The sequence below is a fragment of the Poecilia reticulata genome, chromosome 19 (genome assembly GCF_904066995.2).
Source record: "Poecilia reticulata chromosome 19, P_reticulata-male-v2, whole genome shotgun sequence".
In the NCBI taxonomy this organism is placed as follows: Eukaryota; Metazoa; Chordata; class Actinopteri; order Cyprinodontiformes; family Poeciliidae; genus Poecilia; species Poecilia reticulata.
Genome location: NC_088848.1, coordinates 24,003,811 through 24,018,825, shown reverse-complemented (window position 1 = coordinate 24,018,825; position 15,015 = coordinate 24,003,811). Strand labels below are relative to the sequence as shown.

The following is a 15,015-nucleotide window of genomic DNA, read 5'->3' as shown; positions in this document are numbered from 1 at the left end:
TGGACAGAATTTTTAGTTAATTTGTAAAAACAGCTTTTAAAAATGACTGAATGAATCAAACCTTATTAACACGGCATGTTTTATACTGTCCATTGTGCCACAGAGTGCTTTACAGGCTTAAAAACAGGAAGGCAGACATTTAAATTACAATGAATGATCAAATCAAGCAGACAATTATTTGTGACAAAACAAAAAATCAAATGTAATAGAAATCATTTATACAGAAAGTGAGGAGGTGTTGAAACACAGTTGTTTAGAGTAGGTTAGTGAGGAAATACTTTGAGATTTGTGTTGTTAAATACTGGCAGTAAATCTGTTCTAAAATGAACACATAACGATGCTGAGACTTTAAAATCAGTGTGATGTGAGTTCGCTTTCTGGTAATGTGGTAGTATGAACAAAGTCTCTGCATTGTACTGGCAGGTAAACGGTCATACTCTGGCAATGTTCTTAAGATAGTGTTTATTTTTTCAAGAAGCTCCAGTTTGAATATGACATACTGAATGCTGCACAGTGGTGCAGTTGGTAGCACTTGCACCACTTGCAGCAAGAAGGTCCAGGGGTTGATTGACTTAAAGGAAACTCTAAAATACAGTTAGTAGCACAACAGGATTTGGGTTATCATGACAGTGATACAAAGCTGTGAGTCATCAGTGTAGCTGTGAAATTTTAACTTTGTTCATATCTCCTGATGACACCCCCCCCCCCCCCCAACAACGGCATATGAAAATTAAAAAGAGAAGGACCTACAGGTGAGCCTTGTGGAACACAGTGTGGTGGGTCATAATGTTCTGAGGAGCAGCTTTCTGTACTGACAAATAATTTTCTGTTTGCTGAGATGCAAGTAGCAACCCTTCAGCACAGCCTGTCTAGCAGAATGGCGTAGTATCAAAAGCTGCACTAATGTCTAGTAATACCAGCGCTGATCTATACTATACTGCAGACCGTTAAAATCTGCTTTAGTGCAGCTTCTGTGCTGTGATTGGATCCAAACCCAGACTGGTTTGTTTCTGGAATGCTTTTGGAATTGAAATGAGAGTTAAGTTGTCGGGGAAGACCCAGGACATGCTGGAGGGACTATGTCTCTCAGCTGGCCTGGGAACGCCTTGGGGTTCCCCCGGAGGAGCTGGAAGAAGTGGCTGGGGAGACGGAAGTCTGGGCCTCCCTTGTGAAGCTGCTGCCCCCGCGACCCGATTCCGGATAAGCGGAAGAAAATGGATGGATGGATGGAGCTTAGTTGGTAAAGGACAATATTTTAGTTCATTCTTTTTCTGTTAACTTTAAATTACATGACCAAAGTTCAGGATTCTGTAGCACATAATTGAACTCAACCTTTCATGCTGAATATCAGAGTTTTATGGAGTCTACATTCAAATATGCCAATTAAAACTAAATGGTTCATTAAAATAATCTTGATCATAGACATGTGCTCAAGAGCCCAGGTGAAAAATAAAAGCTAAATCATTTTGCATTCTAGGCACGTATGCATTTCATTTTTATATAGTTATAAATGTATATTTAATTTCATAAGAACTGATCATTTATATTTTTAGTCTTTCCAGATCAAGTTGTATTTATGCATTCCAGTCATAGTTTTAATCTCGTGGAGGCTTACTGCCTGAGCAGAATGCAGCAGTCAGCTGGGTGAGGAAGTTGAGCTGAGATCTATGAGTTGCCTTGTCTGTTTGGCGTCTTGCTGAGTTCAGGTCTTTTTTATCAGCATTTAATCCTGCAGCTCCACTGTCTGACCTTATGTTTGTTTTGGTGAAATCACTGGAACCCAGTGGTGCTAGATGGATTAGTACAATAGTCGCTGTTGTCATTTTACTAATCCATTACTAATAAGAAGTTCTCCCATGCCCCCTAATATAAGTACTATTAGTAGCACACCCAGAGCTCCATACGCAGCTGTTCATTAATTTGCTGAACATGTTTTTGTATGTTTTGTGAGAGAAATATCATTGAGTTGGATCTGTTAACATTGCGGTCATGGAACAAAGAAAACACACACTCTGAGTTGTAGTATTTGGAGTACCAGGAGTTGATTACATGATTTTTAATCTGACATTAAGTGTCCAAAACTGCACAACAAGTTCCATAATACCATGAAGTAAACAAACTTTCATTGAAGATCAGCAAGTTGCATTAGCTCTGTAGCAGCAGCTGCAACAGTCCAGAGAGCCGCCAGATGAAAACAGGACTGTTCCATATTCCCCTTTGGAATTTGGAACCAAATTTTCAACCATACAGAAAGTATTCCTGCTGAATAAAATGGATTTAATCTGTATCACAGATGTGAGACTGGATGAATCCAATGTGATCCCCCTACCTGGGGAAGAGTTTGGATAACGTGTGGAAAACTGGAGACTGAAATACAATCTACTGTTTTCCAAAACTTGTCGTTTAAGTTTCAGGAAGATTCATTTACCAAATGTTACATAAAATATACACGGACAGCTGTGCAGCTCTAAGAAAGAATAAGATAATAGCACCATTTCAAGTCAACACACTAACTCCTTATTTAAAGATTGTATTTGATCATAAAATTATTATTGATCCTTTTGAAAGCTTATTGTGTTTTGTACCAACAGGATTAGGCCATTATCTTCACAAGCCAATGTGACATGAATTGAAGCTAAATAAGAAGTGATCATAAAAGCTCAACAGTCATAAACATCCCATGTTCTAAAAATTCCATGCTCATCATCTCCAGAATTAATTATTTCAGCTCTGTGTAAAGTCAGAAGGCCTTCTACCCAGATCCTGGTGGAAGTAGCTAAATATGTGGAGACTGACTACAAACAAGGATCCCAAACACAAGGCATTAGCTCAGTGGTCCCCAAACTACGGCCCGCAGGCCGGATCTGACCCGCCTCCACATTTGGTCCGGACCCCTGAACAATACCAGAGAGCATTTAGATTTTTTTTCATATACCGTATTTTCCGGACTATAAGCCGCTACTTTTTTCCTAAGCTTTGAACCTTATGGCTTATATGTGGATTTTTCTTCAACCACTCTTTAGCAGGAAGTGAATCATTGGAAGTCAAAATTGGAAATAAAAGAAGAAAGCGCCCATTAAAACAGAATTAGGTTTTAATAGGGAATTGAAATTTGAGCATGTTGTTGATCAGTTAAATAGCATTGAGGGGAAAAAAGAAAATTTTTCGTTCTTTTTAAATAATACTGGGATCATTATGAGAATTTGAGGTATAGATATTAGGATCCAATAGATGGCAGTAGTGCAACAATAATGGATGCAAGCTGCCGTTGAAATCTAAAGAAGAACAAGAAGAAGAAAGTGCCCATTTTCATTCATAGACATAAAAATGATTATTATTAATATTAATCTTATGTCTATGATTTTCATTTAGCACATGCTAGTAGCAGACACAAAGGATCAGCACTTTTACTGTTACAGTTACCGTTCAGAAACTACCGTAATCAGTTCAGTTAAATCTAAACATGTCAACATTTTATTTTTCAACCGTAATAAATGTGATATTCAATTGACCTGTTATGACTCAGATTTTGGGTGTCCGCTCCCCTCTGCTGCTGCTGCATCGTTGTGGAAAACCTAAAGCGGCAGAGATATCTGCGGCTTATAGTCCAGAAAATACGGTATTTATTTCATAAATAGTATTATTTCCTTAATTTTTTCTGTGAAGAACCCAGAAAGAGTTATTTGGTTATTATTCATTTCATTAATAGTGTTATTATTTAAAACCTGACTTTTGTTCTGTGAAGAACCCAGAGAGGGTTATTTGATTGTGCTTTCTGGAAGACGATACATTTTTACATTTAGGCACTCCTGCAATCGTCACACTTTTTCTGTTACAAACTGACTCCGACCCCCCACCAGAGAAGGGAAAAGTTATGTGGCCCTCACAGGAAAAAGTTTGGGGACCCTTGCAAACTTTTTCCTGTTTGCAGGAAAAAGAGTGAATGATCACCGTACATATCTGTCAACTCCACATTTTCCTGCATTATAGTAATTACGTGCACCGTGCCTTCCATACTCCCTCCCCCTGCTCTTACAGTAGTCTACTCCCACTCCCCTTTCTGACAGTAGTCGCTAGTCCCAGACTTCAAAGTTCCCATATTCTAATGTCCAAAACTTGACAGGTATGTCAGCGTCTTCCAATGGGCTAGTCAAAGTTCTTTTATGAAAGCAAATCAGAATCTTCTGAATCTCAGCAGACTAAAGGAATGTTAAAGTGAAGAGTGGGTTAAGGTCCTTCCATAATAATGTGAAAGACTGATGTAGTCGGACAGAAAGCAACTAGAAGTGACATCTGTTAGAGGCGGTTCTATGGGACCCAGCTAGGCATTGATGCAGACTAAAGTTCTGTCTCCAAATCAAAACTAACAGGGATGGTCAAGTTAAAATCTGTTTATGCTATAAAATTATGCAAGAGATAAAATCTTGGTAATACAAGTAGAGGGAAAAAAACAGCATGGGGCTTGTTGTTGATTCTTGCATTCACATGATATCCTGAACTCTGGAGGAATATCTCCCATGTGTTAGTTCAGAACATTTGCATTTTTTATTTTAAAAGGATTGTAAAATACTGATGACTATAAAAGTCATCAGTAATTGCACCCTAACCCTCCATACCTGCACTTTCTAGAACACACACCATAAGCAGAGGTTAAAATAGTTTGCTGTTAGTCTGATAGTTTTATATGAAAAATGTGTAGGAACCCTGATCTTCATCTGCTAACAAAAGTCGATAAAATCTAAATGCAACAGAGTTCACTTTTAGAGAGGAAAAAATAACCATGTGTACATTTATAATGTTGGTTTCTACTGTGTAGATGATTCATTCTAGAACATGTCCCCCTCTGGAAAACAGTGAAATATTCTCTGTATATTTAGTTTCAACTTGTTACTCTACAAATGGTGGTTCCCTGTCATTGATGATCTCACCTGGAATGTCTGCTCATGTAATGTAAATGTATGATTTACTGTGTTGCTCTGTACAGTTGGAAAGCTTAATCAATGTTGACCAGCTTAGGCAACTTCATTGTCATTTGGTTGCTGATTATTTGTTGTCCAACATGTTTCAGGATGAGGTGGACAATCAGAACCCAGTGTTAAGAGACAACCCTCAGCTCCAAGATGAAGTGAAAGGCTGGCTTAAAAACCAGAAAGTGCAGGAAATTTTTATGCAAGGTAAACATCAGTCAGTCAAACCTTGTTTCCTCACGGTCTGTTATGGTTGTTATTGCTTTGCTCATGATTGAACTTGAAGTATTGTTGTATATTTAAACAGTGGTATCGTAAACTGTTGTTTTTGTTGCAGGACCCTACTCCCTCAATGGCTACCGTGTGCGTGTGTACAGACAAGACTCGGCCACCCAATGGTTCACTGGAATCATTACGCACCACGACCTCTTCAGTAGAAATATGGTTGTTATGAATGACCAGGTACATGAGAGGAGAACTCCTCAAGATATAATTTGACTTCCACTGTTGAATTAAGTCAGCTGTTTTTAGTTTGTCACTGGATTTTTATATTCAGAAATCAGGTTGATTGAATTCAGCTTTTGAAGTGTATGTCTTATATTTTCATAGTTAAAGGCTTTTCAGTGTGGTAGATCATATTTGCAATATTATTTGTAAATATGGTGGTTATCATAACTAAGTATGGTGATGTTTATATTAGCACCTCGAAGACTTTCAGATTATATGACACCAAAAATGAATTATATTTGAACTTCATATTAATCAGGTCTGTCCCCTGGTCAACAGTGAACAGTGTAAAACATGGCTGCTGTATGTTCAGGTGCTAGAGCCTCAGAATGTGGACCCATCCATGGTGCAGATGACCTTTCTGGATGATGTAGTTCACTCATTGCTAAAAGGAGAAAACATCGGCATCACCTCGAGACGAAGGTCGCGATCCAGCCAGAACAACTCTGCTCATGTGAGTATCTGGAAACTTGGGTCTTTTCTAATAGCTCTTGTGTAAATCTTGTTTATTATAGGATTATGACCACTAAGATGAGGCTCTCTGTGACTGGAATACATTTTTCTGTATCACATATCTGACTGTAATTTTTGTATCTTAAAGAGATAGATTTCAAAGAGAAATGAGACTGTCTCACTGGATTCCTTTAAAACTTAGTCTTATGCACTTAGTCATAGTGAGGTTTGTCTTCTTTATGTGTGGTACTCAGTCCCTACTCAAACATTCTGTCGCTCAGATTAGCAGTAAGTTCCTGTCATGTCACTGCTGTCAGCTAAATACATAAATTTGATCATTGTCTTTTATGTTATTTTGTTTTGTGTTTTATTTTTATTTTGTTCTTGTCAGATGCCTCATAAGACAAACATGAATAAAATAGCTCACATGTTAGAAATCAGTAACTTCTGGCCCCTACAGTCATTAATAAAATCTGTCCTTGTTCCACATTCATTTCATTTTGTTTCATTTTGATTTTCCTTTTCTTTTTATTATTTTCTTTTCTGTTTGATACATTAAAGATGGCAGGAGGGAGACCCGTCGGGACCACTGGCAACTCTCAGGTACCCTTAACCCCCCCTCCCCTCCATCTGCTCCCTAACCCTCCATACCTGCACTTTCTAAAACACACACCACAAGCAGAGGTTAAAATAGTTTGCTAGTAGGCAAGTTCTCATTGTTAATCATAGCTTTGACCCCTTTCATTCATCATTACACTATAAACACACACTTTGATCACCTTGTCCTTTCATATCATACAAGTTGATCTGTGGAGGTCACACACCCGCTTTCTTTTAGAGCCTGCAGCTGGGATCTACAACTGAGCGATATGTATATTTGTGTGTCAAACATTTGCCCCACATCTGGTTTTGTTGCAGTCCTCATGCAGACCACTGCTGTAAAAACAAGGAGAATAATGCAGCATTTTCTCCTTCGTGTTATCTGCAGCTTATTTCTCAGATCAGACATGCTGGAGGATCAGACAGTGATTCTGTTCTCTACACACCCACAGATCCCAGTTATTGTTGTGTGTTCACTTTGTTTCACATTGCCACGCCACACTTGTTCCGCAATCCCATAATACCGCTCACAGATGCTTCAGATCTGAAACACAGGAGTAATACTGGTTCACTTTAACCCTGAACCCTGCGTGAGGATGTTTGTCTTACTGCGACCACATGTAGACCACAGAACGAAGTTATGATCTGACTGAAGCTCATGATTCAAACATAAACCCTACACCACCATTAGACTCACTTCTGTCCTCAGAATCAACTAGATTTTCACCTGACAACCATAGAACAGACTAAAACCTCCAGTTCGTCTTGCACCTGTAACGTTAAAGTTTTGTATTGATATCCATTATGACTTTAGTGTTGTTCCCTCATCATATCCACCTGGTGTGTTTTCAGCATTTATATTGGATAATTTCAGCACTAAAGGTTTGTCTGAAACATGACCTGACATGACCTGAACAGATAGGGCTCTGCTCATTCATTCAGTTCCAGTGACATTTTGATGCTCTCGTCAACCTATAGTGGTACAAAGGTCATCTTCGAGTCACAGTCAAAGGAAAATTCAGTTTTGTTGTTGAAGAGAATTTTTATGTCTTAAACACAGAAGTCAGGAAGCAGCTGTGGTCAGTGCAGAAATAAACTACAAGGCTTTGATCTGATGATGAGGCAGTTTGTGTTGACTCTCTGATATTGGTTTTTGTTAAAGTGCATGTCTAACTCCTTTTATTCTAACAGAGTCATTACACACGAGCCCAGGCCAATAGCCCCCGACCCATTATGATGTCATCAGGACCAAGCCCTAAGAGCTCCCAGGGGCCCCTGCCCCCTCAGCAACAGAGTCAGTCACAGCAAACCCAGCAGACGGTTAGCCAGTTGTACCACTCACCAGGCGGCAGCGGGAGAGAGCAGCGCAGCGGCCGCTCCTCCAGGAGGAAAGGCTCTGACAGCAGCGTTCCAGAAGAGGACAAGGACCAGAGAGAAGAAACCACTGGGAGAGGTGAGTAAGTCTACATTTGAGAAATGTACATTTGTAGTTAATCCAAAAATTATTAACATTTCACTTTTACCACATTTTACCCATGTGTGAAAAATTGTATTATAAGTTTTTTCTATAGCTGCAGAAAATATGTGCATTTTATCAAATCTTCATAAATCCACTGAATTATTTGATCAAGTGTATTTTCTTTCATCACCAGATTATTGATAATACCAATAAGTAACCAACAGAAAAATGCTCATTTTATCTTACAAAGTTAGCAGTGTGGCTGACCCAGGCAGTCAGTTGCTCAGTCCAGCCAACCTTCTCAGCTTTCTGGCTCTTTCACCCCCTCATGTGTCCAGATAACAGAATTGTCATCATATTAACTGCTGCGGATCCCCCACCAAAACCAGAATCCTTCTCCTCATTAATGTCAATTTTAGCAGAAAGCCATTCTAGCAGGTTGCATTCCTCCTGATACTCCTCCTACCAGGCTGGCAGCCTCTGGCTCTTTCCATTTCTCAGTCATATGTTTGTTTTCAAAACCAACACACTAACTGTCCTTAACAATCTGATTCTTAGGTCCAAATTAGACAAAACATTTAAAGAGATAAGGCCTTCAACTTTACCTTCTAAATATCTCTACACGGAGGGGAGTCCATGGTGTGATGAGGTGCAGCTGTCCATAGTTGAATGTGTTCATGTTTTCTGTTCTGGGTCAAATGGTAATAATAATAATAATAATCAATTTAATTTGTACCACACTTTTAATTAGCAAAAATCTCAAAGTGCTACACAGTACAACTATAATCAAAGATGAAATCAGCATCATAAAAATCATGTGGAAACAGAATAGGCTTGCTTAATTAGAAAAGTCTTTAAGCCTCTTTTGAAGTTAACCAGTGGTTGCGGAGCTCTCAAATAGTCCGGGAGAGAGTTCCAGAGACAGGGGGCAGCCACAGCGAATGCCCGATCTCCCATGGTCCTTAATCTCTATCAAGGAAGGTGGAGGAAGTTGCAGTCTTGTGATCGTAGAGATCTGGTGGATGAATGTGGAATGAGAAGATCCTTCAGATAATCCGGTGAGGTTCCGTTTAAACGCTGATGGGTAATGAGAGCGATTTTTTACTGAATTCTGTAGGTGACAGGAAGCCAATGAAGATCATGCAGAATAGGTGTAATGTGGTCAGATTTACGGGCTCTCAATAGATGGTCACATAGCACTAATATCATCTGCTCTCGTGTATTTTATGTCAAGCAAATCAGCAGTCGATATTTTTTCTTTGACTTTGTCTCCTTTTTGTATCCAATTTCTTTATTCACCTTTTAATGTTTTTATTTTGCAGCCCACTAAACAGCCCTCCCCTCTTATTGTCCTTTTAAACATCTGGGAAAAATCTCTTTTAGTTTACTATTAGTCAATTTTTCCTCTCCAGATATCTAAACTGAGGTTGTGATATTTTTTTATTTATGTAACATGGTAAAACTAATAGTTATTGTTTTCATTTGCCCAGAATCTAAGGCCAAAGTAAAGCAGACTGCAAACAAACGCAGGAAAGGTGAAGAAGATGAGAAGAAAGCAGGTCTGAAGAGACTGAAGGCTGACATGACTTCAGATCTGTCAGAGAGCAGTGACTCAGAAAACCCACACAAGAGGACCACCCACTCATCATGCTGCTCCTCCTCGTCATCATCCTCGTCATCTTCGTCGTCGTCCTCCTCTTCCTCTGAGCCTAACTCTGAGAATGAGCTAAAGACTCGCAGTGATGTGATAAAAAGTGCCATTTCCAAAATGGAGGATGAGGAGAAGCCAGTGTTAAAGGGACCTAAAGTGAATGATACCTCGTCTTTCATCAGGTGCTTGTCTCCGTGGGCGGAGCTCCAAGCAGCTGAGGACATTAAGAAAAGTGCAGTAAAGGATTCAGGTCAAATTCTGACAAATGAAGAGGAGCAATTGGAGACAGTGACTCTGATCACCCAGTCTCCACTGCAGCAAGCATCTCTCATACCTGACATGGTTCAAAGTGGAGCTGGGGAGAACACCAACACTGTAAAAGGTAGGCTGCAGCCTGCACTGTAAAAGGTAGGCCTGTCAGCTGCTTCCAGCTTCTCACCCTGCTTAATGTTTGTCTTCCAGCATCATCTCCATCCCAGACTCCATCACTGTCCCAGCTACATGGCAACAGCGTGATTGACATTACAGACGACGCTCAGGCCACCGTACACCAGGAGAGCTCGGAGGCGGTCTCGGCACTGCTCGCCTCCCAGAAAGACGAGTCAGTGGCCCTCTCCCCGTACCTCCCCCTCAACACCTCCCCCATCTCCTCACCTCCTGTATCCACATCCCCCGCCCCACCGGAGGGGTGCCGCAGAGCGGAGGTGGACTCACTCATGAAGCCACCGGGAGTTACTGGAGGCAGCGTTACATTGCCCAAAAGTTTAAACGGCAAAGTGGAGTTTACCCCAGCTGAGGTCATGAGGTGAGCGTCTGGTGTTTTCCTGCTACATTCATCCAGCAGAAAAAGCAATGCTAAAGAGACAAATAAAACTTCCATTCAGCCATATAAAAGCATATGAATTACTAAAGAAATAAATGAAATGGAAAGAATATATGCAATCAACCAAACCCTTGTGTAGGCTGAGTAAAACAATCCAGCTCAGAAACCACTTATTATTTAATTATGTAGGTTTTCACCAAATCCCACCACAGCTAGCAGAGCCAGCTGACTCATTGCATTCATTTGACTTTCAGAACATTTACTTCCTACTGAAAATGTGTTTAAAATATTTTATTGTATTGAAAAACATTTGTGTAATAGAGTAGTTTATTGCCCCCCCCCCCCCTCCCTCCCCCCCAGTGGCAAGAAACACTGACATTCCTGTTCTAGGAATAGTTTTGGTATGCCAACTTATTAGGACGTCATTAGGACGTCTAGAGCTGACATCACACACTGAAGTGGTTGTATTTTGTTTGGCGTTCCACCATTAAAAGAAAGAACCCGTATCCGCATCTCTTCTGTCTGTTTCTTCCCAACCCAGAATATCACAACTGGCGACGAGGATTTTAAAGATTTCCACAGCGTAAATGAAACGAGCCTGTCGAAGGACTCTATAAGGGAAGAAACCATATTTAGTTGTTTTTTTTCCAAGGCTACGAGAGTTAGCATCGAGAAGCTAATATGGCAATGCACGTGGGTTGTGTGGATGAATATGATGAATCAAAGGAAGATTTTGAGTCATATTTGGAACGTTTGGAGCAATGGATGTTGGCTAATGATGTTCCGGATGAGAAGATAGTTTGCACTTTTCTCTCTGTGATCGGAGCGGATACATATAGGCTGCTAAAGAATCTTGTGTCTCCGAAAGTACCGAGCACAATGGAGTATGCAGCACTCACTGAAGTGTTACAAGTACACTATAAGCCGACACCAGAGATGATAGCTGAGCATTTTCGATTCCAAAAACATAACCAAAAGGAGGGGGAGTCCGTTTCAGACTACGTGGTTGCTCTGAGGCAGTTGTCAGCCACATGTAATTTTGGACAATATTTGGATGAGGCGCTGAAAGATCGTTTTGTTAGTGGGCTGCGCTCGAATGCTGTGCAGCGCAAACTACTGTCAGAGAAAGATCTTACTTTTTCACGTGCGTGTGAGATTGCAGTGAACTTGCTTCCAAGAATACTATGAAGTTTTCTGGACACCATGATCCTCATCAAGTAAATGCCCTGACAAATGCTCCAAATCTTTCTAACAGAGGATGGAAGGGACAGAACACAAAAGAGGAAAAAACTAAAATAAAGAGCTGGACGGCATCTAAAAGAGTCACGGCAGCAAAGCAACCATGCTATCGATGTGGTGGAAAACATTTGGCACGCGACTGCAGATTAAAAAATGAATGGTGTCATGTTTGTGCGAAAATAGGGCACATTGCTCGTGCTTGCAGGAATAAAAAAAGCAGATAACAAACTCAGTATGTGGAAACTGACAAAGATGCATCAAAAAGGAATGATGAAGTCAAACTTTTTGGAGTTTATTCAGTGTACTCCGTCACTTCCAGTAAAAAAGGATACACAGTTGATGTTTTACTGGGAGACAAAAACACTACCATGTTGCTGGATACAGGATCAGCAGTGTCAGTGATAAGTGAAAAGTCATACCAGTCACATCTCACCCAGTTTCCTATAAAACCAGCAGTTGGGTTAAACCTGAAGTCCTACTCAGGCCAGAGCATCGCTATTCGTGGATATATTGTTGTACCAGTACAGTATGAAACACAAAATACTACCCTACCGATGGTCATTGTTCAGGAAAACAGGCCATCCTTGATTGGACGAAACTGGTTAAAGAAACTACAGCTGAACTGGAAACAGATCTTCACAGTACACAAGGTACTAGTGCAAAAAGATGCAAAACCCAGAGTACAGGAAGTGATCCAACGCCATCAGGCAGTGTTTTCAGATGATCAAGGCTGCATCAAAGGATTTAAGGCTAAAATCCGCATTAAGCTAAACACTGCGTCAGTTTTCTGTAAAGCTCGCCCAGTTCATTATGCTCTAAAAGAAGCTGTAGAAAAAGAGTTGGACAGATTGGAAAAGGTGAACGTGATTTCAAAGGTTGAGAAAAGTCTCCCATTATTACGGTACCAAAAGCTGACAAAATAATTAGGATCTGTGGTGACTACAAGGTCAGTGTCAATCAGTGCATTGAAGAGAAAAGTTATCCACTTCCTAATGCTGAAGATCTTTTTGCTACTTTGGCTGGAGGAACATCATTCAGTAAACTTGATCTTTCCCATTCCTACCAGCAGTTAGAGTTGGATGAAGAGTCAGAGAACTATCTGGTTATCAACACCCACAAAGGTCTGTACAAGTACAATCGCCTCAGCTATGGCGTTTCCAGTGCTCCTGCTCTTTTCCAGTCTGTGATGGATCAGATTTTTCAAGGGATGGATCATGTGACCTGTTTTCTGGATGATATTCTCATCACTGCTTCATCTGAGAAGGAACATTTGCAGAGGTTGGAAGAAGTTTTCACACGCCTGAGAAGCATGGTGTGAGTGAAACTTAGAAAGTGTTGTTTCCTTCAGAGTAGTGTGGAGTACCTGGGACATAGGATTGACAAAGATGGACTGCACCCCTTGGAGGAAAAGGTTGCAGCCATAACAAAGGCACCAGAACCACCAAATGTCACTGAACTCAAGTCCTTTTTGGGTCTTCTAAATTATTAGTCGATTTCTAAAAAATCCATCTACCATCCTTCAGCCTCTCCACAACCTGTTGAGAAAAGATGAAAAATGGATTTGGACAACTGAATGTACACAAGCATTCAAAGATGCAAAAAGACTACTGCTGCAGAACAAAGTGTTAGTGTATTATAGCACATGCCTGCCATTGAAGTTAGCCTGTGATGCATCACCTTATGGGGTAGGTGCAGTCATTTCTCACATCTTAGAAAATGGAGAGGAAAGGCCTCTTCATATGGACTTCCAGAAGAACTTGTATCGGACAATGGACCTCAGCTGGTTTCAAAAGAATTTAACAAGTTCATGGAGTTAAATGGGATCCGTCACACAGCTGTTCCTGCATCAAACGGAGCAGCAGAGAGGTCAGTACAAATTCTGAAACGATCTTTGATGAAAAATGTACTGGATGCAGATGGGAAGGCCGCATTGCCACTCAGTCATCGATTGGCCAACTTCCTTATCATGTATCGCAGTACACCTCACACTGTGACAGGTCGCACTCCAGCAGAATTATTCCTGAAACATCAGATCCAAACCCGTTTCAGTCTTCTCAAACCTGAACTTGCCCAATACATTACACAGAGACAGTCTGAGCAAAAGCGACATCATGATCGCAGAATTCCACCTGCACGTGTTTTTCCGGAAGAAGAGACTGTTTGTATCCGAAATTTCAGAGGGGGATTTCTGAAGTGGACCTGTGGAACAGTTCTGAAGAAGCTGGGAAGCGTCACTTATCAGATACAAGACGGACAGAGAACTTGCACTATACATGTTGACCACATGTTACCATGGAAACAAGCTGTGGAGGAATCTCCAGTTATGTCGTCACCGGTTCTCGAGGAGAGACCCAAAGAAATCGGAGACTGTGTTGTTCCAGAGAAAACATCAAGTCCAACGGAAAACCTAACATCGCGACCATTACCTGCTGAATCACCTGGGCAGACAACAGAAGAATCGTCAGTACCAACGCCTGAAACAACTCAAAGCCCATCAGTGCAGCGCAGATTCCCTGTGAGGCACAGAGTTCCTCCAAAGAAACTTAATCTTTGAAAATGTATAAAATGTGATTTAGCTTTTACTGCCAGTTGATGTTTGAGGAATACAGCGTTAAGTGATGTCTCCATTTTTAAATTTGTAGTGAAGGCAGTAGGATATTAATTTGCGGTTAGAATGCATTTTTTCCTACTTATTAGTTGCCGTAAAATTCTAAAAGGGAAGGAAAGTAATAGAGTAGTTTATTGCCCCCCAGTGGCAAGAAACACTGACGTTCCTGTTCTAGGAATAGTTTTGGTATGCCAACTTATCAGGACGTCTAGAGCTGACATCACACACTGAAGTGGTTGTATTTTGTTCGGCATTCCATCATTAAAAGAAAAGAACCCATATCCGCATCTCTTCTGTCTGTTTCTTCCCAACCCAGAATATCACAATTTGTCTTTTCGGTAGCACTTTATTTGAAGCGGTGTGCATAAGACTGACATAACACTGTCATAAACATGACATAACGTCTGTCATGAACATGAACGAGTCCTTACGAATGTCTATGACTGTTGTCATAAAGTGTCATTCGGTAAATAATGACACTTTGAATGCAAAGTTGCTTTAAAAGTTGCATTGAAAGTGTCAACTTTGCATGATTTTGTAAATGACAATTTAATGCAACGTTGTCATTTTAATGGACTTTCAAAAAATATTATTGCATCAGAACACACATGAGTTTTAAAGAAAAATGATAAATGATGAAGAAAAAAGTCTTCTGCATAAATATAACAAATTATGCTAGCTTAATTTCATTAAACTAGTTTATTTGTT

General features: G+C 40.4%; 1 protein-coding gene across 5 annotated transcripts in view; it reads left to right on the top strand.

Moving 5' to 3' along the window:
• jmjd1cb (jumonji domain containing 1Cb) overlaps positions 1-15,015 on the top strand; it is a 180,195-nt gene that overhangs the window by 131,670 nt on the left and 33,510 nt on the right. For 3 of the 5 annotated variants that reach the window (XM_017310810.2, XM_008438209.3, XM_081600525.1), the window contains exons 4-10: positions 5,069-5,174; positions 5,305-5,429; positions 5,788-5,928; positions 6,489-6,530; positions 7,719-7,980; positions 9,477-10,019; positions 10,100-10,442. In XM_017310810.2, the coding sequence (XP_017166299.1) occupies positions 5,069-5,174; positions 5,305-5,429; positions 5,788-5,928; positions 6,489-6,530; positions 7,719-7,980; positions 9,477-10,019; positions 10,100-10,442 (1,562 nt within the window). The remainder of the gene's footprint in view (positions 1-5,068; positions 5,175-5,304; positions 5,430-5,787; positions 5,929-6,488; positions 6,531-7,718; positions 7,981-9,476; positions 10,020-10,099; positions 10,443-15,015) is intronic. The other 2 variants (XM_017310811.2, XM_008438211.3) reach the window with 1 other exon arrangement.